At 36.5% G+C, this 27,045-nt stretch overlaps 1 protein-coding gene across 2 annotated transcripts in view; it reads right to left on the reverse strand.

Annotated features, from left to right (window-relative positions):
• Window positions 1–27,045, reverse strand: part of LOC136024927 (E3 ubiquitin-protein ligase MGRN1-like) — a 99,706-nt gene that overhangs the window by 17,378 nt on the left and 55,283 nt on the right. For both annotated transcript variants that reach the window (XM_065700511.1, XM_065700510.1), the window contains exons 4-8: window positions 23,848–24,032; window positions 18,361–18,518; window positions 14,546–14,680; window positions 10,472–10,747; window positions 984–1,061 (exon numbers count right to left, since the gene is read on the reverse strand). In XM_065700511.1, coding sequence (XP_065556583.1) covers window positions 984–1,061; window positions 10,472–10,747; window positions 14,546–14,680; window positions 18,361–18,518; window positions 23,848–24,032 — 832 coding nt within the window. The remainder of the gene's footprint in view (window positions 1–983; window positions 1,062–10,471; window positions 10,748–14,545; window positions 14,681–18,360; window positions 18,519–23,847; window positions 24,033–27,045) is intronic.

Raw genomic sequence — 27,045 nt, forward strand, 5'->3', positions numbered from 1 at the left:
AAATACGATATGTAAACATGGGCGATTTCATAACATAGAGGCCTCTCCCATACACTGTGGGGAGCCATTTTACACTTAAAGACTCAATTATTTGATCTTTTAACTATACTGTATACTGTGACTATCTCATAATTTTGATCAGATAATTTTGGTAAAAAGAGCCCGGTTGCCCTCCAATCTTTATGGCCAATTAAAAAGGGCACTAGAACTTTTCACTGAAAAAAAAACAACAAACAAACGAAACAAATGACCGTGTATTGTATATTTAATAGTCATATACTAATATTTATCCCTGAAAATTTTGATGATTTTTCACTTATGAAAGTCAAAAAAGTGAAAACATTTAAAACGTATTTTGTTTTCAGTAAAGCACAAATTATATTCTGGTCTTGAGAAAGCATGGGGGTTATCAGCCCTATGCATGTTAATTTTCGCTTGTTTTGAGTTTGAATCAGCTATGTATTGTAATTTCTGTTCATTTTTAGTTTCATTTATTTATTGATAGTGATTTGTGGTAATTTTACGCAAGGAAGACTATTGACTTTATTTCTGCTGATTTTCGGCTTAATGGAGCACTTTACTTTTCTTTGAAAGACTTTTTTGTGGAAAAAGTTTTTCTAACTTAATTTCATAAGAGAACAAAAGTATCACAAACAATCCGATTAAAAAAGAAGGTATTTGGTAAGCTTGAAGTGAATTTCGGGAAGCCAAAAAGTCTGTCCTATTTTGAGAACTGCTTGAGAGATAGAAGAGATTTTTCAGGACAACTTTTTAATGTAGACAAGCCCAGAAAAAAAAATATCCGAAAATGCGTTGTTAGACTAGAAAATTTTTGTTACTCAGGAAATTTTACCAGATGTAAGAAAAAATTGCCTTTCTATGTGAAAACATTTCTATTTGATCATAAAATGGAGCCCTTAGAGGTAAGATTTTCAGATGATTCCACAGTCATAAAAGAAAAAAAAACAACAACATATTTTTACCTTGGAGTCATTAGCTGATACATCTGACTCCTTTTGAGAATTGTCTGGAGTCTTATCCCAAGGGCTGTAGCCCAGCACCTAGAATACGTTTCAAACAAATTAGAAGTTGTAGAAAAAATGAATTCTATGCGGTTACTCAGAAAGAATGGGATCAAGACTATAGCAGAAATGCCAGCCTTTTCTTAATCACTGCTTCCCAAAATAAAAATTTATTGTCCTTTTTGCTCAAGATAAACAACTATAATTCTTTGAAATGGAGTTTGTGGCTACAGAGATCTGACACCATTTTTTAAGGAGTTTCAGACTTTTTTAAATTCTCATAAATTGAAAATTAAGATTAATTTAAGATACTTAAACTATTAAGATCAATTGAAATAAGAGTTATCATTTTTGAACAAGCTTCAAATGTCGATTCTTCCTCTCTTGACAGTTTTTAAAAATCGCTTTCTTGAATTTTCGGTTACTATAGGCTAGAGTTCGTTCTTGACTAAGTTGCTCCAAAGGGGAAATCCATTATTATTTTTTGTTGAACAAGGAGTAATTGCCACAGTTTATGACATTTATTAAGCATTGTCTCATCGGAATCAGTGGATCCTTAACTATAAAAACTCATTAAAAGTTTGAATATAATTTAGTTCTCATTTAATATAAATCCTGAGCGTTGCTGGGAATACATCAAGCCTGTGCTACTGGTCAAACCCATTGACAAGCTCTTTCTTAAGACTGCATATAAGGAATTATATATTACACAAGAATAATCCCTTTGTTCCTTCCTTATTAAGCTTTATATTACCTTTGGAACATGCCATTCTACAACAAACCTACAATTGTCATTTGTATCGAAAGGACAAATCCTTCGATTTATTATTTTCCGATCTATCAATTCATTAAGTCAGAAATATGATCTTACTTAGCCTTTTCCTTAGCGAAAAGTCGAAACCTGTTTATGAAATGGGAAGATTTTTCTATTTTTACATTCTCATAGCATTTTTAAATCTAATAAATAATGCAGAAGAGATCAGTGGTAAAACTGAGCCTATAAAAGGCATCAAATGTACGATTGGGACTTTAATCAAGGAAGAGAAAGAAAGATATTCTATGACATTCATTTAGAAACCAATCGAAGGTTAAATTATTAATTAACGTCAATAATAACATATCTATAAAGTTTCGTTGCAGTTTTTCATTATTTAAATCTTTTTTAGCAATCTGCACTTTTAAAACCTGATCTGTTCTTTTTGAAAAATATTTAAACCAGTAAACGAGGGACGTAAAACGTATTCGGCTTTACCATACCTCGGTCTTCTTGACTCATTTTTCTCAAGTCACTGACTTGAGGAGCGTCAGAACTATCCATTAATCTAATATAATTATTTATGTTTTTCCCAGTAGAATGATGACAGGAGCTGAATCGTAATCCCCTAAAATTTCAAGACAGTATATATATATATATATATATATATATATATATATATATATATATATATATATATATATATATATATATATATATATATATATATCTATATATATAAAAATAAGTTTACTGTGTGTGTGTGGGTCTGTCGGGTGACGTCATGTTTTCGACTGACGAAATTACAGACTGGGACATCGGGACACAAATGACGACCGGGACACCGGCACAAAGGGAATATAAATGACGACCGGGACACTCAAAGAGAAAGCGACCGGGACAAAAGGAATGTTCGATTAGCAATCACCATCAACAAAGCACCGGGACACAAATGACGACCGGGACACAGGGAGTATAAATGACGACCAGGACATAAGGAAAAAAACTAAAAAAACTAAAAAAAGGTAAAAACTACAAAAAAACTAAAAAGAAAAAAAAACTAAAAACTAATAAAAAAAACTAAAAAATCTAAAAAACTAAAAAAAATAAAAAAGGAAAAAAAAATAAAAAAAGGAAAAAAAAATGAAAAATAAAGGAGAAAAACAAAACTAGAAAAAAAAAAACTAAAAAGAAAAAATAAAAAAAAACTAAAAAAAGTAAAAAACAAAAAAAAAAAAACTAAAAAGAAAAAAGGGGAAAAATACAAAAATTTATTTCATCATATACCATTTCAAAAACGAATGTATATACAGACCGGGACACCGGGATACAAATGACGACCGGGACACGGGGAATATAAATGACGACCGGGACACAGGGACACAACTACAACGGGGACGCCGGGGGCACAGGGGGATATATAAATGACGACGGGGACACAGGGAATGTTCGATTAGCAATCACCATCAACAAAGCTCAAGGGCAATCATTAGAATCATGAGGTATAACTAAAAAAACTAAAAAAAGGTAAAAAACTAAAACCTAAAAAAAGACCAATTCAAAAACGAATGTATATACAGACCGGGACACCGGGACACAAATGACGACCGGGACACCGGGACACAAGAAATATAAATGACGCCCGGGACCCTCAAAGAGAAATCACAGACTGGGACACCGGGACACAAATGACGACCGGGACACAGGGAATATAAATGACGACCGAGACACAGGGACACAACTACAACGGGGACGCCGGGGGGCACAGGGGGATATATAAATGACGACGGCGACACAGGGAATCGTCGATTAGCAATCACCATCAACAAAGCTCAAGGGCAATCATTAGAATCATGAGGTATAGATCTGAATACGGATTGTTTTCCCATGGACCATTATATGTTGCATGTTCAAGAGTCGGTAAGCCTGACAATCTATTTATATGCACAGACAATGGGACAACAAAGAATGATGTATATTCGCAAGTTTTACGTAGTTAAAAACATATATATAATATATCTATCTATATCTGTTGGAATCATGGGAATGCGAGGAATAAGAACAGCCTCACCCTCAAAAGGCCCTGTCAGGATTGTGGCCTCTATTAGGTTTTCCATTGTTTTTTTTTACGGCAAGTCGCGTGCCATTGCAAAGCTTTGGTGGGTTGATATTTCTTAAAAGTATTATTGGTACGCCTATTTTTAGTTGTAGCACGTGCGGTGGAAACCCTGAAGAATCTATGGAATTTAAAAATTCAGATGGATAATTAACCGCTTCATTTGGTTCCAAAACTGTGTCGACTGACTTGTAAAGGACTGCCTGGTCTCGAATCTTGGTCAAAACAATATTGTTGATTTCGTGGACGTCTATATTTTTGGGTGCGAGAATCGCTCTTTCACTTAGCCATTTATTATTTTTATAATTTTTTAGAATATTCGGAAATACTTTTTCAATCAATTCATTTTTGGACGTCACTAAATTACAGAAATCAGCAGGTAGTTGTATACGTCCTGAAATTGAGTCTACTGGGAGCTTTCCGTTTCCAATTGTCAGCAATTGATCTGAAAATGTTTGACCAGAGTCATCGTTTTGCAATTGGACACGCATATTTGTAGTTAATTTTAATATTTTTACGTGTGCCCATAAATTAGAATTTTTCAGGCAAGCATTCATTTCGTCTGCAGGAGTTGATCTAGGTATTATAGGTAATGTTTGCCTGAAATCTCCCGCAAGCAATATTAATGTGCTGCCAAAGGGTTTCGACTTCCCTCTCAAATCTTTCAAGCATTGATCCAGAGCCTCGAGCGATTTTTTGTGTGCCATTGTACACTCATCCCAAATAATAAGTTTGCATTGCTGCAATACTTTACCCATCCCAGATGATTTGGAAATATTGCACGTGGGAGTTTCTGTAGAATGCAAATTCAGAGGCAATTTCAAAGCGGAATGAGCAGTTCTTCCACCAGGCAGCAATGTTGCGGCTATTCCGGACGACGCAATTGCCAACGCTATATCATTTTTTGATCGAATTGATGCCAGAATCAGTTTTATCACAAATGTTTTACCAGTACCTCCTGGCGCATCCAAAAAGAAAATTTCTCCAACGTTGTTATCGACACAATGCATTATCGTATCATAAATGTCTTTTTGTTCCGACGTTAACTTGGAAATGTTATTTTGTACATACGACAATAGATCACTCGTACTGTAACTTTGTTCACGATCCAATTCTACACATGTCGAAACAGCAGCGATACGGTTAGGTGAAGGCATTCCCAAATCCTGAAGAGGTTTGTTTGCCATACGTACGCACAAATCTTCTATAATAACTAAAGTGTAGTTATAAATTTCTGATGTAAAATCAAAAGTCATATCTGACGTCTCTAACTGTTTTCGATGGAGTATATCTTCGGACATTTTTGACTTATATTTTTCCCATAACTCTGTAGGAGCTGATGGAGAGCAAGTTGTTAAAATGATGCCAAACAATGCACGAATTTGACTTGGGGTTGACGTTTCGCACGCGTCATTGATGCAGTTATCCCAGTGTTGGTCATTCTCCAATAAATTCAGAGCTTGGCATGCACTACGGTAAGTGTCATGTATAGTACCGTTTACAGTTCTCAAATACTCAAAGGATGTCGGACCGGGTACATTCACCAAAAGCAGGCGTAGAAAGAAGCATTCATGTTGATTGGGGTGAACGGTGTAGAGTCTTCCTATCGTGGTATCTTTGAAGATGGTAGGTTGGCCGTCGACTGACTTACCCTGTTTTCGACGTTCAAATACTTTATTTTTAGTATTCCACGTGTAATACGAAGTCACTTCAGTATACAGCAGTTTTTTGCAAAAGAATCATTTTTGCAAAGCGAAAAAAAAGCTGTTAATGTTGTATCACCGTCAAGGCAAAAATAACGACAACTAACTTCATGACGTCAGTCGACACAGAAACATGACGTCACCTGACAGACAGACAGACAACTTATATTTATATATATACATATATACATATATATATATATATATATATATATATATATATATATATATATATATATATATATATATATATATATATATATATATATATATGTTTTTGCTTCTTTTTTTCTTTAATTTAGAAAACAGAAATTTTCGTCTTTTCCCCCTTATAAAATTCCAGAATGCAAGTTCTGTCAAAACAATGTCCACTGTACACTACACTTTTTCCACCGGGTACACTTTTTCCAACGGGAAGCAAATAAGGATAATAAACAATGGTGAGGCTTTTGTTGAAATGTTTCTGAATGTTACGTCTAAGATTAATGCATCTACTTCAGTTCGTATTATGCAGGTTTTTCCAGAGAATGTTCAGTAGTTTCGCTTTAAGATTGAAGTTCCATGTGAAGCCGGCGATTTCGTGACAAGTCTACAGCTTTAGCTTGCTGCATAAGGAAGATACTTATATCACTGTATTCATTAGTTTCAGATCCCCGAGCAAAAATTATGATATTACCAAGACTTTTTCTTACAGAATGATCTAAACTTGGTCAAAAGGTGGTAACATCTACATATTTTCACATGTTTCTGATGTATTTTCAGCATAATTTTTAACAAAGGCTAATTTCTTAAATAAATACAAACAAAATACAAGACACAATTTCAATTATGAAAAAAAACAACATAAGAACAACTCAAAGAAATTCTAATAATATGAATCAGCAAATGGATAAAGCTGAATACCATTGATGGTAAAATCGTCGTATTACATTAAAACAATAGATCTACAGGCCTGCAGTAAAATAGCATACAGAAACCTACACAGGGAACACAAGCAATAACTAAAGGAAAAGCTTCTAAGATACGTAGTTTTGTATTGACTTTTATTCGTATCATTGTTCCTTGTAGATAAACAAAATAGGAATTCTAGATCTTCTTCTTATATATATTTTTTTTGTACTCTCTCAATATTTTTTTTGTACCCTTCAGTAAGATTTTGTTGTGAGATTATGAATGTCACTTATTCTTTCACACTTGTGGCCTAGGCCACAACTAAATTATGCCATTTTTTACAACATCAACACATTACAAGATGAATCAATTATTAAAGATTGAATGCACTGACAAAGGAGCAATAGAGTTGGTAAAACGACGGATACGCCATCTTAATAAACAAGTTAAGAGTGAATTCATAAGACACATAATTTGTACCGAGCATGATTTTTACAGCATGTTTCTCCATATTTTCAATGTAACAACTGAGATATTCTATATTTGACACTTGAGGGACCATACCGGGCCCTATTAACCATTAGAATATATTAAAACGTTGAAAACTTATAATATTTAGGCTTAAAACAATACTTCTGTATGCCAATAGCCACACCATGCAATTCTAACCCTATGAAAATACCCACCCTCCTAAGTTCATGGTGTTGCGTATCTATGCGATATTATAATGAAAAGGATTCAAAAATTCCTGTTGGAAAGTCCGCAACGGAATATTATTACAATAATGACAAAATAGCAGGTGAGTGTATAAAATTCATGGGAAAATATGAAGGAATTCTAAATACAATAGATTTCTAGAAAGGCTTTATAACTAATAGAAAAACACTAAGATACTTTCTAACAGGCACTAACACAGGAAACCTATCAGGGGAGGGAAACTGGAATAAATATTAAAAAAGGCAAGTTAAGTGAAAAGTAGGGAAGAGTGTTATGATTTCTTTTACAAAATTCATTTTTTTAGGGAGGGGTACTGGTCTAACCCACCACTCTTCCTCTGTGTACTGATTTCAAAGTAAATAAGATTTTAAATTCAAGAAATTGTTTAATCGGGAATAAAAATACAGTTTTGCACTAATGGTCCCTTTCATAATCATAATTTAAGTTACCCTGCTTCGGATGACCGATAAAACAGAAAAAAAAGATTGTTCGAAGTCGACATTTTTCCAAACTTTGTTGAAAAAACACACATTTTCCAAATTGTTTTGATTGTTTTTGATAAATGAATAATATTTACCTGGAGAGATGGTTCTAAAATACCAGAAACAGCTTGTTTTTCGGACAATATCAACATGTTTTGCGGAAGATGGGAGTGGGGAGGGTCTTTTAACGAATCTCCGGGAGACATACGGATCAAAGGATGGATGCCGAGTAAAAATTGAATCCTGCAAGAATAATTTTACGCACGTTCCATTGCTCAAAAAATTATGACAAGAAATTCCAGAATATTGATTAAACGCTGGCTTGCAGCAAAACCAGACATTTTTTAATCCCACAAATTAAAATAATGCGTAACAAAAGTTGAGCCTCAAATATATTCCGCAAATTTTCCATTCTTAATGCAATTGTACGAACTCTTTCCATTGAAAACACCGAGTAAATTTGTCAAATATACTCCTGATATACAGAGTAACATATCACTTTTAGACACTCATATTCAGTTCCAGGAGTGCAGCTAGGGTGTTGAGTTGTGAGGGGGGATGTAAAGAATGTGCCGACAAAATCATACAGTGTGCCAACAAATGCAGACACACAAGCAAAGTTAAACTAAAAACATAAATTAAATTCAAAGGTATCAGAACTGTGCGCCGAAACCTTAGAAATTTGGGGGGCATCCCCCTTAGCTGCACCCCTTCTCAGTTGCATAACTTTATAGAATCTGCATCTCAACGTTGTGTTTGTAAGAAGCAAAAACAATGCATGTTTTTGCTTTTAAGTGATCCAATGAAAAATAGACCTACGTTGCCTGAGCAACGTGAAGTGTTGCGGCAACCTTTGTCCGGCTTCGCCGAATAAAGTGTTGCGAGAGCAACACTTTGGTTTTGTTTCTTTGCTATCGGTTAAACGCTGAAGTTGTTTGCCTATCGAAGCTTTTAAAACGTTATGTTCAAAGAAGAAAACGATCAGTAATCACATGATCAAGGCTATTCCTCAGCGTTGAAAAAACAACAATAACAAAAGAATATCGAAAGAAGCGACTAAATTGACTTTGCAGCCAGTTGAACTTTATCCTTTTCAATCGTAGACATCGTGACGGATCAAGACTTGGAACAATATCGTATATATATAATCTAGTTGGTATTATAAAGCTATCCGTAACTTTTCAGGATCAAAATACCATAGATGACACTCTATTAATCATTACGAAACTGCCTCATTGTTTTACGTTATCGTTTGTACCCGTTGCGTAAACACTTAATTCTAGGTTACAGTGAGTATGGATAGGCTACACCAACTAGCAAAAGTTACAAACCCCTCTTCACTAAAGATGATTGTAGCCTAACAGACGATTATTACTTACAAGTCCCCTACATGTGTCACCACTGGAACCAACTCGGTCTTATCATCAAACACACTGGAAACAAATAATAGGTACACCAAATAGTAAAATTTGCAAACCCCTCACTGCCGAAGGTGATAATGAGCTAACAGCCGACCTTTCCTTACAAGTCCCCTACATGTCTCACGATTGGTACCGGCTTATTTTTGGTTTCAGTGTGTACCCTACTACTGAAGTTGTCAACCCCTTGAAACTTTCAAACTAGTATATCTCATGAAGGAATTTTTGTATAAAAAAATGGATGACATATACTTTGATCGGCTCATCAAGAGCTATCGATTCCGTCGAAAAATAAATTATATCTGTCTTAGTTCAAAAGATTTTTTTGCCGTAGGCCAACTTTCTAATGTCACCACTTAGAAAGGAGCAAAGGATAAGCTACAATTTCTTTAGCAATGACAGAACTTTTAAAGATTAAGAGGTACATCTGATAACATTTCTCTACCTCAATCCCAAGTCCGAAAAAACAAATGATAAACCCAGCCAAAATCACAGCAGCACTTTCGGAGCCGTGGGAAAATGCCGCTTTTTTGCTTCTGTAAATTTTTCTATTTATTACTCAAAGAAGATATATTGGCTGTGGGGCCGGGTAACTGCCGCATATATTTAACACTTATAGATTTTAGTCCATCTTCAATTCGAAAGTGGTGCCTGCCTGCTTGCCTGCTAGAACGGAGCTTTCCACTCGAAAGCAGAAACATGGTTTGATGAAACGAAAGCTTGGCTGCACAACTTAAGATACTCCTGTCTGTTATAGGCTACATAACTCCACTTCACTTCGCACACCATAGGCTATGGCTCGTGGACAAGCAAAAACCATCCTTTTTGGCCCCTGGCAAGAGTTCTGCAGAGCTTTCCAAAATGTAATGCCATATTCATCAATCCGGCCTGAGGTCCACACTTTCCGTAAAAACCACACAGGTTAGACCCTTACCAGTTTCCAGGAATAATCCAACATCGGCGGCATAAAAAAAAAAAAAAAAAAAAAAAAAAAAAAAAAAAAAAAAAAAAAAAAAAAAAGACAAAACCAAAGTGTTGCTCTCCCAACACAATAACCAACACCACTTACTTTTTCAATTAACCAAACAGAATTCCATTAATCCTAACTTATCCCCGCACAAACAGTACACAAAATGTTTTTTAATAAATAAAAGTCATAGAAATTGTGTGACTGACAAACACATGTTATTAAGCAGCCTGAAAAAAAATATATCTGAAACTGGCCGCTAAATGGTGTGTTATCTAGCAAACCCATTTAGCCGACACTTTTTTTATAAGATAATATTAAAAAAAATGAAATTGATGCATACATACGAAATTTTACCTATGGACAGTTGCGGCGTAGAAAAAAAATCGAAAAAGACATACGCTAAGAGCCTGCTCAATCCGCTCAATGGAAACAAAATCAGAAGTAAAATCGTTATTCTGACCATCTTCCCGTTGTACTTTGGGAGAGCTTGCGGCCATAGGAACAGCTTGGGCGGGTCCATTCAGCGCTTCTATTAGAGAAATGGGTTCATAGCCATAAGGGATACCTTCAGATGTGCCATCCACATTTAATGGAGTATAGCCACTCACTTTTTGCAGAGCTCGAAGCTGCAAAAGAGCACGAAACGGAGATCGGCAAATAGGACAGTTGCTGGCCTAAAAATTAAATAGTAATTGTTACTCTAATAAAATATTGGTATAAGATGTGAGCTTCATCAGAAAAAGAAACACGTTTCCTACTTTAAATCGTGATACAATCATAGTACATTAAAGTGCAGACGAAAACTGCTCCTTTACACACAAAGCAAGAAAGAGAATAAAACCACGTACAAGAAAAGAAGGAAGAAATTAATTGAAATACTATCAAAGAAAAGACAATCAATTCTACACTCTTGACTTCCCATGACCTCCTGTGAGCCCTACCGAATAACAACAATCAGTAAAACAGACAGTAAAACGGTGCTGAGTTTGACATATTGCCGCTAAAACAGAAATATGCACTGACTAGACTGAAGGGACACTAACAATCAAAATCAGGATGTCAGTACCTTTGGCGGTAAGCTCTTTGAGCACTATTTTACTTCCAACCTTTATAGAAACCTTTTTACTAAAATGTATACTTTATTCAACCTAGGCAGGAGCAGCATGTGACTGAAAGAAACATGAACAGATCTTTGCAACAATTTTGCAGCTAATTTTGAAATGTGGAATAAAACAGAGCTAAAACTACATTTAGATCATTTCTTCCAAAATCAGCCTGAGGGCTTTCACAAACTTCGACTATTGTGGTCATCTAAGTCTTCTATTGGGGTCATTTAAGCTGACTTTGATATGACCATGAACTACCGTATTAAAGGGAATGAGGTTGAACAGAGCGTAACTTACTCAATATTGGTATACACTTAGAACGATACGACAAATACAATTGATTTGAGTGTTAAAATCCTGGACCTTCCATCCCCAGAGGCATGGTCGTGGACTCGGACCTTTTGCTTGACGACGATTTATTTAAGTCAGCACTCTTGGAGGTTGAATCCTCAGTCTTTGAGGAAGAAGCTGAAGAGAGTAAAAAACAGCCGATTATTGCCACTATATGCTTGGGAGGATCAGCCCCCCTGGACGTACTAAACACTGACTACAGTGCAGAAAAAAACCCTAAATAAGTAGTTTGAAGTGGAAGAAGGGCGTTCTATTGTAAGTACTGCTTCGGATGATCAAAATCGGCTACTAACAAGCAATCGACAAGTGGTGGCCAATCCTCCTCTCTCCTCTGGGGTTCAAGGGAGAGCTGCAACGCACCGAGGAACGCTCCTCTGGACAGGAAACAGAGAGAGATAGACTCAGTCAAATTCCATCCCCGAGGGAACCACCAATTGTCTGAAGGACTTGGTTTGAGGAGGGAGAGGGGCATCCCCAGTGGTGGTACACACTTATCCTTACCAGGGTAATAAGGAGTTACGGTGACAGTTTGAAAGATGATAACGAACAATGCAATATTGATACACTGACAAAATTTTGAGTGGGGTTGATTTTTGCCCGGACATTTTCCCACGAAATTAAAGGAATATTTAATCAGTAGCGACTTCAAAACGAAAAAAAGAGGCTGCACGGGTAAAGGAGATGTTGAATGGTGTTGGGCTGGGATACCTGATCCTAGAAACGGGATACGCTTCTTCCAAGAACAATCACTAAGTGGAAGAACCTCGTTGCAGTGTTTCAGAAAGACTAGTTGGCGGGAGAAAATAAGCATAAGCAGTCCTCATGTAAAGGGAGATGTAAGATATACTTAGTTAGGCATTTACATTGACCTGGTTGAAGAAATTGAGAAGCAAAACTTCTGGCTCTTAATATGTATGAGAGGACGTATACTTCGTAATTTACTTTACAAGAGGATGCCAGAATCATCTGGCAGGCACAAAAGAATGTGAAACTTCACTTCCCATAATGGCTGACGAGGTGGTAGTTTCACCACAACCGTGAGCTTATTCAATACCAGCAAATAAGGGAAAGAGACTAGATTGCTGATAGATCAATTTACATCATTGCCAGACTGCTTTATATAATCTTGTATATAATATATTATAATCTTTTATATAATACTGACAACAAGGCAAACATTTATAGCGTTTGATAAGGAGGTCGGGATTGTTGTAAATCAAGCAATGGGGAAGATCAAGGATCCTAAATTCCATACATATAACAAGGTAAGCATTACTCCTAGAGCACATATTTCTAACTTAGAAACTTAGACACTGGGAAATTATCCGATCACTGCTCTAGGGATGTTACAGCTTTAATGATTAAAATTATAGTCGGCTTTGAACGTGTAATATTTAGGATAGTGATAAAAAAAAAGCCAAGAACTGTGTAAACAAGAACTGTCCACCTGGGATTGGGTAAATTTCATAATTGGGACGTTAAACTGGAGGATAAAGTTGTGGAGAGCAAATTCCAACAGCTAGCAGGACAAATGATGAGGAAATTCTGTTGTCCTCAATGAGGAAATGATGAGAAAAGTAGTCTCGAATTAGTTTATTCAGTCCCTCTTCTCTTTTTTTCTTTTCCTTTGTTGAAAGTTGTAGCAATGGGTCCTTGCGGCCTGAGCTTCGGTTAAATTTGGTAAGTCAACCACTAACAATAATAATAGTGATAATAATAATAAGAGCATTGGCGTATTTATGCATTTCGTTTCTCGGTATAGCTTTTATAAAAGCTTTTACATGCAGATTATTAACGCCATTGTTATATGTTTGCATAAACAAGAGGCGCAATAACTGATTAAATGATAATTTCAACCAAGAACTTCAGATGGAACGATAAAATGCATTTACCACCTGTTGTCAGGAACTATTGCTAGTTGAAACATTTTATATATCACAATAGAATCACACTATTCAGCTACTACAGTTATAAAAAAAAAATCGAAAGGAAAAGTAAAATCTCTTCAGTGAAATTCAATATACTTAAGTTTATGCTTAACTTTACTAAAAACAGCATAAAAGGCTTTGAAAAAAGTTTTAGAGAAAAATTAGGAACAATATAAACATAAACAGACAAGATTTCAGAGAGTCCACAGTTTGGCAATAGTATAAAAAAAGGAAATAAAATGTACAATAAAAAAAAATATAGAAAATAAAGATAAAAAGTTACATTGAAAAAATAATAAAACAATAAAAGGTAATAAAATATTAAAATAAAAAAAGAAGATGTAACGAATAAAAATTTTGATTCTTTTATCTTTAGCATAACGTAAAGCATGCACAAAATAAAGATAAACCAAGAATTACAAATTACAGCTAATATTGGAATGTCGGGTTTATAATTCCAATGAGTAATGCTAAATGGCGCAGATTTTCAATCGTTCGAACTTGATTTTGTTTCCCTTTTATGGCAAAATGCATGGCACCATGCAGCAAAAGACTAAGGGCTATGGCCGTATCCAGCAGGAGGTACCCGGTTTGCCCCCCCTAAAATTTTGGTCTGACTCGTATAAAAATATCGCAATAAAATATATATGAATTTTTTTTTTATCCTTTTTCAGTTTTTTTTCTGTAACCCTTTTTAGAACAAAAATCCTGTATACAGCCTTAGCCTGATATGTCACAAGTCAACCATATACCTAGGTTTTCTCCCTGGTGTTGTTTTGGTTAAATTTCTTTTTAAAGGGATCAACAGATGGGTTTTTAGGAGTAAGATTCCTCGGGGATCATTCCAAATGAGGGTTCTGCATCTTATAAAGCTGATCTTCAAGTACTCAGTGAGGGATGTCTCCTCTTGCAGGTTATTTTACCATACCCTTTTTACGTGCATTTGCCGCATTAAAATCACCCCATAGGGGAGATCTCTAATTAGCTCCCCAAGTTTAACCAGTCTCAAATGTCTGCCGTATTCTTTCGCTATTAGGATATTACCCCGTTGCTCCTTATTTTGAATTTTGATATTTTCCTTACTTACTTGATATCTTAAGGAATCGGCACATGTGCTGCACAAGCACAGATGTCGACATGGTAGAATAAGCGTATCACGTTCTTCAGACATGCAGATCACACATTCAGAAGAATTATCTTCAACGTCTTCCATGGATGCAGGCTGTGAAAAGAAGAAGAACCAATCATATAAAGGAAACAATATTTAAACCAGAAATGATTGTTGCGGCATAATAATAATACATTAAAAATGAATTTAAATAGAATTAACTAATGAAGAAAAGGTTTAGAATTTCGAAAAGGAAACTTCTTTTGTTGGTTATTATTAAAGGTAGGTTATTCTTACATTTATTAGCTATTCAGCTTATTCCTACATTCATTAATTATAGTTCCTCAATATAGTGAGACCAAAAATGATTTAAGTGAGCCTTTATAACCTTTCAAATAGTTCAATAAATTTACTTGTACTTTTTTAATCAATTTTTGAATTTCAAGTGTACCTAATTGCTTGAAAAGTGCGTTGGTTATTCCTCAGTATAAAGGAGGAGAAAATGAAGATATGAACAAATACGGTCCGATATCTCTACTTCTAGTGATTTCTAGTATTTTTAAGAAATTGATTTATAGACGATTGATGGATTATTTTGGAGACGAGGTTTTTTCACTCTTGTCAATTTGGTTTCAGAAAAAGTAAGTCACATAGCATGCTATTTTATTTTTGACTATATTTATTAACGATTGCCTAGATTCAGGTTTTTAAGGTTGCTTCAATTTTTCTGGATATTATGAAGCCTTTTGACTGTATTGATCATGAAATTTTATTGGCTAAGCTTGAAAATGCTGGAATCCGTTTCAAAAATCTGGAATTGATAGCGCCATTTCTTTAAGGAAGAACGCAAAGTGTGCAGCTGGGCAGAGTCCTGTCAGAAAAGATGGTAGTTAAGTGCGGTGTGCCACAGGGATCCGTGTTGGGTCCCCTATTATTTCTTGTATACATTAATGATCTAAATGAATGCCTCAAACAGCTGTCAATGTCAAGGTGCAATGATGGCATGGTGCGAGTAATACTTCCAAGTTTTGCTGATGATACTCAGTTTATTATGGCGGCGCAAACAGAAGCGGACTTGAAAAATAGCATGAATCAAGGAATGATCATAATCGAGAGGTGGATGAGAGTGAACAAACTGCTTGTTAATCAGAAGAAAACAATGTTCATGTTATATGGCAGAAGTGCCAATTACTATCCATGGATTGTAGAAATTGAGTTAGAAAATGGGCGTATAAGACGGGCAAGTATTGTCAAGGTAGATTGTCATCTTGGTGTCATGGTAGATGAATGCCTGAGTTTTAAAGATCATATTACAGTTATAAGTACAAAGTTAGCCAAAAATGTTGGAATTCTGTGGAAGCCGAAGAATTTTTTCCCTAAAAAGGTTATTAAAATGTTATATTTTTCTCTTATTCATCCATATTTGTTGTACTGAGTTGTAGTTTGGTCGTCGAAGTTCACTAGCCATTTATATCCGCTCTCTGTGTTAAAAAATAAAACTGTAAGAGTTTTGACCAGTGATTTGTATCAGAATTTGGCAAGATCTAGGTATCACCAATTAAAAATTTTACCATTTTTGGTGTGGTTAAATTCTATATAAGTTTATTTACATACAATTTTCTTTCTAATTTGTTGCCTGCATGTTTTTTGGAACTTAATAATGAAAGGGAACATAGTTATGAAACTAGAAATGTCGAATTGGTTAGAACATTCGGTTCCAATTACTACCATATCCAAGTTTTCTGTTAGGTATATTGGTTCTGAAATCTGGAACAGGCTTTTTTTGTGACCCATTTGTTAATAAAAAATAGAAAGGGATTGCCAAGATTGGCAAAAAAAAAAGAAAGAAAATAAAATGATAGTAGAATTGTAACAGGAGAAGAGGAATTATAGAGAGAACTGCATCCTTTTTGATTATTAAATAAAAAGCGGTTTTTTTCAACTGAAAGTAAGGAGTATCATAAGAACTCAAAACGAACAGAAATTCTTCCTTATAAGAAGGGGTTGCCCCCTTCTAAATAACTTGCTTTTCACACCTAAGCTTTTAGCACTTTCAAAAAAGCTTCCTATTCCAACCAAATGATCCTTGTTTCAGGAGTCGTTCTTTAGAAATTGGAACAAACAGTCAATCTTTAGTGTAAAGAGCAAGGTATTGAGGAGGGGGTCACCCCTTAATATATGGAATAATCTCTGTTTGTTGAGTTTTAATGACGATCCTTCCTTTAAGTTGAAATGATTTTTTTTTAAGTTTTATTGTTTTTCAAATAATGCCGGTACATCTGGGCCTCACTCCATGGAAAATTCCCTCCCCTCACGGGAAAATCCTCCGTGAAAAGTTCCTCCCATGTAAAATACACCAACCCGTTATATTACTCCCGGACAATTACTTCCTCGCTGAAAATCTCCCCTCCCTTCTCTCTGTTAAAATTCTTGCAGAAGATTCAGCCTGAAAAATTCTCCTTGGCATACTTTCATTTGAAAAAGATTAAGTTCTAATCGTTTTCCTGATCACTCCGGAAATCTCCCCTTCTGTAGCAAATTATTTCCCAAAAATCTAAACAAGCTAAAAATTTCACCCGGGCAATCCCCTCAGGACATCTCCACGCACAAAATTGAGTAGGCAAAGAGAAAGTAGACAGATTAAAGGAATTTTGTATGGGAATTCCGACAAATTTCATCTAGAAAGTTCCCCCCACAAATTTCCCTCCACACGGAAAATTATCCCGTAGAAACCCGCCCCAAGCACAAAATACCCCCCCCCCCAAGAAAAAATGTCTGTATACTTCCAAATAACAAATACTATACATAAACAATGGGCAAATTTTTTAACTTAAAGACCTATCCTCAGTGCTTAGGTGGGGCATGTCCAAAGGCATAGTTTTTGGGATTTTTCAACTATGCTAAGCAAAATGACTATCTCAAAATTTTAACCAGACGATTTTTGAGAAAAAGGAGCAAGAGAGGGGGGCTAGTTGCCCTCCCATCCTTTTGATGACTTAAAAAGGGAACTAGAATTTTTCATTTCTATTCAAATGAGCCCTCGTTGGATTTTCTAGGACTATTTGTTTAATATGATGACCCCTGAAAAAAAACAAAAAAACAAAAAACAAAAAAAAAGACAATCAGGCAAATTTTATCAGGCTCGTAACCTGTTATGGGTAACACTAGGCTAAGTGAAGCTTATATATTTAGAATTAGCATAACAAGCCAATTCTTGAGTGTATTGTTGTGTATTGTTGAATGAGCTAAGAGCCCACGTGTGCCTCGAATCATACAAATTGGAAATAATTGCATGATTTCGATTTATACGAGGTTTAGCAAGCCTACATTTATATTTGCAAATTATATTTTAGCTCTTTAATCATTGCTATTAAAAGCCCTGTGTGATTCTGATTGATAAAAGGTGAAAAATACCCACACTTCTACTTTTTTTTTGGTTAACTGTGGCATATAAAACAGGCTGAGGCTCCAGTACTTTGTTTGTATAGATAAACTATTTAGATTAAGCTGACTCGTATTCAACTGAATTTTAATCTAAAAAAAGTTGATGCTAAGGAAATATTCACCTCTAGTAGGTGGCAATAGCTCATGGAATTATGTCTAATAAATCATGAAATGGTATACTTTCAACTTATTATTTCCTTGCAAAAAAAAAAAACATTAAAATTATGATACGTTTTCATCTTTACAATCTGTCTCAAAATCTTCCCTTGTTCTATCACTAACCCACCTAGGCAGGAAATTATTAAAATTAAAAATAGATAGAAAAGACTATAAGTATAATTTATTCTTACCCCTGCCGTGGCAATATTTTTATTTTCAATTCCATAAATTTCTTGAAGGAGGTAGCAGAGACCATCAACAAAGAGCTTCTGTTTTAAAGGCCGAAGGAAATACGATCCATCAAAGTGTTTTTCCACCACAACATATGTTGTTGTACTCTGACGTGGCTCTAAAACATAAAGTAAGAAAATATTAAACCAAAAAAATAATGTAAATAAAAACAAGCGTTAAAGACAAAAAAAAAGGTTTACGGCAACTTTGTTAGACTAAAATAGGAGTGCTAAACTCACTTTTGACCAGCGGCAGCCTTAACAGTATAACAGCAAGCCATAAAATTTATTATGAACAACTGGAATTACCTGACTTTTAGTCCCATGCTCATCATGATGAGGAAGAAAGCAGTATGTCAATATAGACACCGGGGCGAAGGTCACACTACGTGATCTTAGACATTATAAAAAGCTTCTTCCGAGGGGATGAGGATGGGACACGAAAATAAGAAAAAGTGCGCATTTTAGGCCACAACTATCTCAGGAAATGAGAGAAATTATTCAATCAATATCTCAGACCGAGTCGCGCGAAGTAGAAGCCAAAACAGATAATTCCCATGCGATTAATAACTCCTAAATTGATCCCTCTTTAAGGAAAACCCCAAGGTCAAATGTCACAATGTCAAAAGAATCGTGCTTTTATTTAAAAAAAGGTTACTGTAAATAGGAATCAAAATCCCGACTCGGTCATGAAGAAATACTGCCGCCAATCTGCCAAGACCACCAAACAAGTAGAGGCTGCCTCAATGCTCTGGGAAACTGCGGAGGGATCCATGCTGAAAAGTACAAAAGATCCGCGGTAGGCACTTGCAGCAGGGGATTACGGTGCAATTACTATCATGCAGACATCAATCCTACCCCAAATCCAAAGTGACCAGCATAAAACAAAAATATCAAAAAACTGGACACGAGCCCTAGACCGCCACCCACCGGAAACGAAATAATCAACTAAATGGAGTTCGCGAGTTTTCTACAGAAGTGGTTCAGATACCACCAGCGGGAACCCCCACTAGGGTTTTCTACAGCACCACAATAGTTTGAGAAACACAAGAACAAACCCCCACCAACCCAATCAAAGACAAAATCACAGTCGAGGGCGCAGCTACTGGATCTCATCTTATTCAACTTACCATAAAAGGGACCCCCCTGGTCACAGCTTCCCAAACTGTCACTAATCGACGAGGAGACCATACCTGAAACCAACAAGCAGTCTAGTACATGAAATGTGTTTAAACAACAACAACAAAAACTAATTCAAAATGCATCACTATCCATCCCACCTCAAGAGGTATTCACGATCTAAGATTAGAGACTCCTGATCCTTCTTCCTGCAACGTGGAAAGAGGGAGAAGAAAACAGGTTTAGATACAAGGGCAATCCAATTATACCATTTACCAGCAATAACCCTGTCAAATGTTCGATCTCTCAACAACAAGGCAAAGGATATGGAAGTTTTCCTAAAGAAACATGACATTGATATCGTGTGCATGACAGAAACATAGATCCCATCTCTTACCTTGGCCATGATTGACTGGTATTCCTGTTATTATTCTGCACACTGCAGCGCATCGAAAGAGCCCATGACGCACGGTGGCGGTGTCGGTTTCTGCTGCAATGAAAATGTACCTCATAGGATTTTGGATGCCGCAGTACCAAAGAACCATGACATCGAAGTTTTGTGGCGGTGGGAACGATCAAAAGGCCTACCTCGTTAAGTGTCGTCATCCATATATACCACGGTATATTTCGCACCAAGAAGACTATGTCGGCGACAACTAGTGGAATACCTCCTACAAAGTTGCGACTTCATCAGAACGAAATATTTCACATGCTAGAATGTTTCTTTGAGGGAACTTCAATGACCTGAAGCCGAACTGGGTCGAAAGCTTTACAGCCCTTCATCAAATAGTTAAAGTGAAAACACAGGGAAAAAACACCCTTATATTGATCTTCACTATACTTGGTGATTTATGCTTAGATCTTTCGGTGTAAGTACCACTCTCAACCAGTGACCATGGAACAGTTATATTACGACCAAAGTTAAAAAATGAGCCCTAGTGAACCAACCCAGTTCACGCACCGTCCACTTACAGAAGACGATATAATTGGCTACAGAGAATGGCTCAACTGAGTGTGCTGATTCGCCTTTTCGAAAACAAAGACTAAAACAGAATGACTGAATTCCTCTATGAAAAAACGATTCGGAAGTGCCAACGATTCTTCCCTGAAAAACAAGTTACAATTAGGGCACCAAATAAACCATGGGTTACTCCAACAATTAATGCAGCAATGGCAGAGCGAGACATGCTTTTTTAAACAAAGCCACACTCTGACGAATATAAACAGAAGAGAAACATAGTAGTCAGGATACTGAAGCAAGCTAATCGTCTCTATGGACACCAAATTTTCGCTAAGTTGCCAGCCAATAACCCAAGAAAGTTCCACACAACTGTACGGAAACCAATGGGACAGAAGAAGTCTAAATCCAGCCTAAGGGACCAGTAAGGAGAGAGTATAGCCGCAGAAACAATTAATGCACACTTTTCAAATATTTACCACCAAGACCCTCCCCTCAAGACTTTGCCACAGAATGGTCCAATCGAAACCATCCCTATCATCGCAGTTTCCCAGGTCAAAGAAAAACTTGAAAATCTAGATATTAGAAAAGCCTCGTACCCTGGTAAAATTCCTATAAGGATGATACATGCATGCTCCTCCTTACCGGCTACACCATTGGCTATAATGTATAACCAGTGCCAACTGAAAGGCATTTTCCCCGATCAATTCAAAAAGGCATTTATCACACCAATTTCGAAGAAAACATGACCAACTTCACCATCTGATCTACGGCCAATTTCGAAGACACCCATCATTTAAAAAGTTTTTGAAGATTTTATTTCACAGTGGCTACTAGCAGAAGTAGACCACAGAATCGATCTTACTCAGTTCAGTTTTCGACAAGGACACAGCACAACACACTATCTGGTCGGATTACTTCTTGATCTACTAGAGCACCTAGAAAATCCAGAGGCCCTTGCTAAAACAATCATTTCTGATTTCGTGAAATCTTTTGATCTGATTGATCATGAGACTGTAATCAACGAAGCCCGTGCCCTGGAGGTCTCGCAGTTTCTCTTTTGTACCATCGCTAGTTTCATTTCTGTTCGTCAACAGTGCGTACGACTCGAAAACAGAGAAACATTCAATTTTCAAGACGTCACGAGCGGATCGGCCCAAGGAAGTAAGTTAGGTCCAATCTTATTTGTGATACTCATAAACCAACTGATGAGGCAACACAAACAGAGGTATAAATTTGCAGAAGATCTTTCGCTAGGACTGCACACTTCCTGTCACAAACACCCAGTCAGCTCATGCCCAGGTTTGCAGAGTTTCAACATCAAGCTGATCAAGAGAAGCTCCAGCTAAGCCTGAAGAAAAGCTGTGTAATGCGTGTCAACTTCCTAGAAAAGAAGAGCATAGACGAATCTGCACCTCTCCAAACAAAGAAATCAGCAAAAATACTTGGCATCACATTAAGCGACGATTTCTCGTTTTGAGATCACATCAGCTAGATCACAGCGAAAGCAGCTGGTTTTCTAAAATCCTTCATAAATCTCAGAAGGTTTGGAATGACACAGCAATTCCTTTTTTCGTGCTATAAAACTTATGCCATGCCAGCCATAATGTACGGTTGTCCAGTCTGGCACCCGTCGCTTACAGAGAAACACAGAAACCAACTGGAAACAATTCAGAAGAGAGTCTGCAAAATAATTCTTGGGACAAATTACAAAAAGTATGAATAAAGCTTGAGCGAATTCAAGCTCCCAACCTTGGATAAAAGGAGGCATGAAATACTGATGAAGTTCGGAGCAGACATCCTGAAGTCCTCAACATACCGAGATATCCTGCCTCCGTTTGCTTCAGAGACGCACACACACAAGACAAGGTTGCCTGAAGGAGGGAAAAAACTGTTAGAATGCCTGCCTTCACACTCGACGACAAGAATTTTCAGACTCCACCGTGAACTACTACGTCAAGTGTTGCAACAACAGCATCTGAAGTCGAGGTGATGGCTCCTCATTTGTGTTCATTGTGCTTTTCTTTTTTGTGCTTTTGTTTGACAATACCAATGTTATCGCAGTGTGATAAAGGCACCAAATAAAGATTATTATCATTATTATTATTCCTAGCCTTCTGAGTGCAGACACGTTGTCTAATACTTGTTTACGTTTTAATACCCGTTTTGTTAACTTTCTACTAACGCGGAAGCCCAACAATCGACTAGGCTCATTTAATCTCCCACTTTTCAAAATAAAATATCGCATACTTTACCACCGAAATGGGAGTACAGGTGATAACCTTCGTGCGGTGTCCCTGAAAGTCGCAGGCACAATTAAGGCCCACTGCTTCTATTGCGTCATCGTCGTACCCAGGATCTGATACGAGACAGGATATTGTGGAATATTCCGCCAGTATTGGATGGATTAAAGCCAATAATGGCTACAACAATAGCACCCAGGGGGGGGGGTGGCGTTGGGTTATACCACTAGACATATGAAGTACCAACCGGGACACAAAAAAAGTCTCCTGAGGAGAAATCCGAGGTGGGAGAAAGAAGTTCTGAGAATTAAGTGCCGTTTAACACTAAGCGGTGCTTGCATAAGCTGATCCAGAGCTGGTGGGTGGGGTTCTCGGGATAGAGAGAAAAAAAATAGTAGACACCTTGACACTTCAAGGAACTCTTCCACGAAGCAGAAAAGAAATAGGCCAGTCCTATTTGGAATTACCACAATCGAGGGAGCACCAAGAGCCAAGCGATTATTGGTGCTTTTTTTGGGTATTGAGGCAAAGAACCTTTTTGGCATAAGTCTCAACTAACTTTTGTGTCTTCGTCCGTAATATTAACAATAAAAATAATAATACTAACCCAAAAAATGATTCTAAAATTCAGTTCCGTGGATGGTAAATCTAACAAACACCCACTCCATAAAGAACAAAAAAGTAGAGGAAAGTAATAGGAACGTAGTAAATGTAAATTTGCTAGCATTTATAATAGAAATGAAATGAAAATTAGATAATGTGTAAAACTTTTGATTAAGACAGCAACTTTAGCTCTCTCGAATAAGAGTTCTAACCAGTACTAAATATGCCTACTCGTTTACTTTTTAATTCTAAATGCAAGCCTGTGTAGTCTAAGAAATTATTTATGCCGATAATTTAAATATAGGAAGAAAGTATGCGTGTTACTTCATTATTAAGAAGCTTTGAACAGAGTGGGGTAGAAGGAAGAAAGTAGGTAAAGGCGTAGGCTCTGGCAAGTTGGTGTTGTGATACATTATTATTATTATTATTATTATTAGTGTTTATTTCTTCTATGTATTTTACTTCTTATGAGTTCAAAAAAAAAAGATCATAAAAAGAAAAAACAACAATAAAGACTTCGGTTACCATCCCCTTCTTCCGCTATTAGTTGTACAGCGACTGGAATAACTCCATTTTCTGGACTGTATTGCAAATCAGACGTGGAAAATCTGCTGGGAAAGAATAAGTGCATCGGTTGAGAATAAATTTGGCCAGGTCCCGCAGGAAAATGTATCATGGGACCGTCTATTGTCCTATCACGTGATGAATAGCTGCAAAGATAATATTTGAAGTAATTATTTTTAATGTTTTTTTTTCAATGACTTTGTTTTCTGTGCATTTTCTCTATTTCTAATTAGCATAAGGGAAGAATTAATTTACGGTTCTCTATTCTAAAATCAACCATATTAGAAATAAATTAACCGTAAAGCCTTAATACATTCGAACCACTAACCGCAGATAGATAAAGTCCAAGTCCTCGCGTGCACATCTCAAATTACACTTGGAAAATATCAATTAAGGTTTGTTCCACATATATCTCTTCAATCAGCGTAATAATACCGTCCCTTCCGAAAAAAGTGGATATTGCATAAGGGAAAAACCTGCAGTTTTATTTAAACCTAAGAAAGTATTGCGTGAGATTCCTTACAAATAGGCAGCTTCACCAGTCAGCTTGTCAGTTTTATGCAAGGTTAGATGTTGACAAGAGTAGTAGGGGCATAGTTACTTTGACAGGATCCATAGCCGCTATTCATTTCTTCCTTTAATGACAAAAATGTTTAACGTCGACCCCCTCAATAATAGGGAATGTTTTCTAAACGAAGCATGTGTTAATTACTTAATAGCTTCTTTGATTCTTTAAAAAGCCTCCAGGGCCCTGTTAAAACATGATTTCTTTGGTTATTACGTAATAGGCTTTGGATGTTACGTAATAGAGTGTTTAAAAAATCCAAAAGGGCCAGGAAATAAAGCTTCAGAGATTCCACCAAATCAGCATTTCTTTGGTTCTTACGTAATAGGGTTTTGGGGTGTTATATAATAGAGAGAGTTTAAAAAGCCTGCAAGGGCCAGGAATAGACCTTCAAGGCCCCTCATGAAAGGGCAAGGCCTTATATCATACAATATATTCATGCTTTACACACAATACCATTTTGTGTCAGCAAACAATGAAACTTTCCGCCGTTTTCTATGAGCAGAACCACTATAGGGTCTAAACGTCTATTGATTGTCATTAGAGCAAAGTTTAGTTAGTAAACATAAGGGTACCGCTATTTCCAGAAAACACAAGCGTTACGTGATCCGCTGTTCTTCGTCCAGAAACCGAGTCATTTTCTATTGTTCCTGAGGGTATAAAACCGGGTATTAGAACGAAAATTCATCAGTCTTGTAGTGTATTTTGAACGAACAACTTGATTTAAAAAACAGATAGGCCTCAAAGATACCAACAGGTAAGGCTGTTACTATACACCACCTCCCCCACCAAAAAAAGGTGTGGATACCCAAATTTAACCAGTTATAATTCTCTATATTGGATAAACACCTAAAACCTCGTCACCTCATAAAAATTTTTTATCGCCGATACATTTATCTCATTTTTATCACGAAATTCACGTCCCCCATTATACCGATTTCAAGTATATTCTAGCAGGTTAATAATAAAGACATAAACAAATATTTGTGCTTAAACCCTTAATGATACCTTCCATCATGCAAAAGCTTAGTTTCTACCTAACAGGCGATCATTCGATACTTACGTGAAAGGGTGAATTCTTGGCAGCTGGTAATTTTGAATGCTCTCGTATTATGAGCATTTCGTAATTTAGAAACATTTTCCTGATCAAATTGACCAACTTATGGTTAAATATAATCTCTTATCTGAGGGAAGAGCAAAATAGACCATGCTTACTATTTTCATATAAAAATGCGATTAGATCTGACTTAAGGAGCGCAGTATGGAAATAAGTGGTTTGAAATTTAAAGGGAAGGCTTTTGAATAGTATAGTTATGAAAAATTATTATTGGTGTTTACACAAATCTGAAGAATGTAGGTTCAGGAGTGTAATATGGAAAATTAGGGTGAAAATTACTAAGACGAAGGAATTTTAATAGTTTGTTGGTGAGACATTATTATGGGAGTGTAAACAAATCCAAATAATTTAGACTTAGGGGGCTGATATGAAAAAGAAGAGGTTTGAAATCAAAAGAAATAAATCTTTTGAATAATATGCTGGTAAAAAATTAGTATGGGGTTGTACCCACTTTAGGTTTAGGAGCGCGATATGGAAGAAAGTGGTTTAAAATCAATAAAAGGGAGCCTTTCGAAAATTACGATGGTAAGAAATTGATATGGGGATGTACGCAAATCTGAATAAACTAGCTTCTCTTTACAGAAGTTTCTTTTATCGTCACTGGCCATGAAAACTATGGTTTCTAACATCGATATAGCAGAGGTGGGGTGCAATACGAGCAGAGGTGGGGTGAAATAAGGCTCAAGTTATTTGTAAGAAAAACAAAAATATTTTATTTTTCATTACAAGAATTTTGATGATATGCTTGAGGACAAGACAAGCTATGAGTGAGGTACAAGAAGCGCAAGAGCTAAATACGTGTAAAGACTTTTTTCCTTTACTACATTACAGAAAGAATAAAAAATCAAAGGAAAATATTTACGGTCTGTCACATTTGCTCATTCAAATTTTTGTTAAATACATTATTTTTGGTAATCCCCTCCTCTAGCAATGGGGATACTTCTGAGGGCTAAATTCCTTGCTTCTTGAATGCATGTATATTTCCATGTATTATAACCATATATGTCCTTTTTTTTATCAAATCTAATTCCCACAAATGAACAAAAAAGATGTATTTTTTCACTTCATGGAAAGCTAATATTATTACTTTTAAGAAAAATTCAGGCCAGTGCCCTCCTCTGGCGAAGAAGCCGAGGATTATGCAAAGCGGGGAGAATGCACCTCACTCAACACCAACAGTCATGTATGGCAAGAATGACAGCCCTTCCACCCCCTCTCCTAGCAAAGTTGGGAGACACGACCACCTCAGAAGTACACGGCCATGATACGACCGCTTCTGCCCTCCAAAACCAAGGTATCAAAGTCACCGGGGCCTCAAGGCCACCAGTCATCATGTATTGCAAGAAAGCCAGCCAATCAAGACCAACACCCCCCATACACGGCGAAATTGCCACCCCTTCGGCCCCTGAGCCTCATGACAGTGAAGTTATCGACCCATCGGGACCTCCGTTTTCCATACAAGGCGTTGATGCGACCC

This window comes from Artemia franciscana, chromosome 3 (genome assembly GCF_032884065.1).
Source record: "Artemia franciscana chromosome 3, ASM3288406v1, whole genome shotgun sequence".
NCBI lineage: Eukaryota > Metazoa > Arthropoda > Branchiopoda > Anostraca > Artemiidae > Artemia > Artemia franciscana.